Source organism: Loxodonta africana, chromosome 3 (genome assembly GCF_030014295.1).
Source record: "Loxodonta africana isolate mLoxAfr1 chromosome 3, mLoxAfr1.hap2, whole genome shotgun sequence".
Taxonomy (NCBI): domain Eukaryota; kingdom Metazoa; phylum Chordata; class Mammalia; order Proboscidea; family Elephantidae; genus Loxodonta; species Loxodonta africana.
The window spans coordinates 193,123,089-193,125,725 of NC_087344.1; the positions used below are offsets into that span (position 1 = coordinate 193,123,089).

The 2,637-nt window shown below is 39.7% G+C and overlaps 1 protein-coding gene across 1 annotated transcript; it reads right to left on the reverse strand.

Annotated features, from left to right (window-relative positions):
* Positions 1 to 777: 777 nt before the first annotated feature.
* Positions 778 to 2,428, reverse strand: LOC100656980 (olfactory receptor 10X1-like). The gene has a single exon (XM_003414969.3). It carries the CDS (start codon positions 2,228 to 2,230, stop codon positions 1,307 to 1,309), a length of 924 nt encoding a protein of 307 aa, XP_003415017.2. The 5' UTR covers positions 2,231 to 2,428; the 3' UTR covers positions 778 to 1,306.
* Positions 2,429 to 2,637: the final 209 nt, after the last annotated feature.

The following is a 2,637-nucleotide window of genomic DNA, read 5'->3' on the forward strand; positions in this document are numbered from 1 at the left end:
GCACCTGAGGAGCTCCTCAACCAGGGCAAGACTGATGACAAGGAATCTGCCTTCAGAGCCAACAAAGAAAGAAAGTGGTCCCCTGGAGCTGATGCCCTGAATTTGGACTATAGCCTACTAGACTGTGAGAGAAAAAATTTGTCTTTGTTAAAGCCATCCACTTGTGGTATTTCTGTTATAGCAGCACTAGATAACTAAGACAGTAAGGGTAACCAGCTGATATGCATAATAATTTTCATACATTTCTTATTTATTTTCATAACAGTCCTATAAATAATGGAGTTCAGAAACTCCAACACTTTTCATATGAATTTTATATGCAACAAAACCCCACTGTGAAATTCATGTCCTTTGTGAGAGTTCACACTGTTGATTAACAATGAAACTGAGAAAAGGATTCAAGAACTTTGCCAGGCTTATATATCTGGATTTTCGTTAAGATCACACACTGCTTTTCTATGATATAACCTTCAGAGTATTTCTACATTTTTGCTGAGGATATAAAGAATTGTTAATGTGTTTATCTCATTTCCTGCCTTAATCACGGTGTGCTCTGCCCAGATTATTCCTAAACACTCCTCTCTGGCAAATATTAATAAAATACCATGGCATAATTCTTTAACATTGGCTTTTAAGCATCTTCATTTTACAGAAAGCGGTGCTTATTTCCAGCCTTCACTCATGGATTTTCCTAGGCATGGAAGGTGTAGGTTCTAATGTCCTGTTTACTCATTTCGATCTGTCTTAACATATCCCTTATACTCAAAACTTAGTATCTGATAGTCATTGGAAGGCCACAGTCATGAACGGTGTGTTCTTAAAAATACTTAGATTTCACAGAAACTTAAAAACACATCTTACACAATATATGCAGGGTGGCTAATGCACGGTGCCTTCCTTGTCAGAAATGCCTTATGTCTACGAATTGCAATCCAGTGTGTCATAATCTTGCCTACACAAATTCCTCATCCTTTATATGTTTAGATAATTTAATCAGTATTTTTCTTTGTACACACCATAACTTGTCCAGGACAGCCAGCAATGGATTGCCAGAGCCTAGTATCTATAGGGACATGCTTCCTCTGATAGTAGAAAAGGGATGGATTAAACAAATTTCTTAACAAGTTAAGGAGATATCTGTTATGGTTTAGGATCCAAAGTTTGTAAAATGTTCCTCATATCTTAAACTCTGGAAAAGAGGAAGTGATACAGGTTCCTCCAGAGGTCACAGGGTAAATGTCCCTCTGCCTTCTGCAGACATTCAATAATGCCTTAAACCAGCAACAGTAATGCAAGATCATTTATTCTAGGTTATTATCTTTCCCACCACCTTTCTAAAAGCATTCTTCATGTCCTTATTCCTGAGGCTGAAAATGAGGGGGCCGAGGAAAGGAGTAATAACAGTGTAAGGGACAGCTATGAGTGTGTCATCTCCCCACGAACCCTCTGGCTTCAAGTAAACAATAGATGCAAAACCAAAATGGATTATCACCACTGTGAGGTGGGAGACACAGGTGGAAAATGCCTTTTGCTTGCCCTCAGCTGAAGGGATCCTTAGGACAGTGGAAAGTATGAAGACATAAGTGAGGGTAATGAATAGGAAAGTACCCAGCAAACCCAATACTGAGATCAATGTTACCATAAATTCTGTGAGGTTGCTGTCTAAGCAGGACAATCTCACCACTGCACGCATATGGCAGAAGAAGTGTTTGACAAGGTTGGGACTGCAGAAAAAGTCTCTGAATATCAATGCTGTCTCTATCAGAGATACAAAGAAGCCTCCAGCCCAAGCAGAGGCCACAAGTTCCCCACATAGGATGTGGGTCATAAGCAGTGGATACCTGAGACGGTTGCAGATGGCCAGAAAGCGATCATACCCCATTACAGTGAGTATGATGCAGTTAGTGCCCCCAAGTCCTAAGAAGAAATACATCTGTAAGCCACAACCTATGACCGAGATGGTTCTGTTCTTGGCCAGTAGATCTGCCAGCATTTTGGGGATGATGCCCAACGTGTAGCAAGTCTCAGAAAAGGAGAGTGAACTCAGGAAGATGTACATAGGGGTGTGGAGGGCTCTGTCCACCCAGGTTAGACCCATGATGGTCAGATTACCCAGGATGGTGAGAAAGTAGAGGCAAAAGAAGATGACAAATAGTAATATCTGTACATCTGGGTAAAGAGAAAAGCCAATGAGGATGAATTCCTTCACTCTTGTCTGGTTGATTTGCATAGTTTGAAGGTCTTCAATCTGAAAGAAACAACAAATAAACCATCAACTCTCCATTATTCTTGGATATCAGTAAATAGGAATTTTGGTGTTAATAAGACGAATCATTCAAGAATTCCAATTACCGATTGATTTTTCATTTAGTTTAGCAAAGCACCGTGTTTATGTAGGTGATGTGTTTCCCTTCATTAATTTCTTCATTTTCTCAGCAACATATTACCAATTGTCTACTAAGTGCCAGAAAGGATTCTATGGCCAATTTCTAAAAAGATTTGTGTTGGCTGGTAATACAACAAAAGAAAAACACCCCAAATTAAATTTAGGTGAAGGAGATTCAGGTGCACTCGGACAGTCAGGTTTGGTTCAGATTCTGAACCCTAAAAAAACTCTTGATAGGGTAATAGACCGAG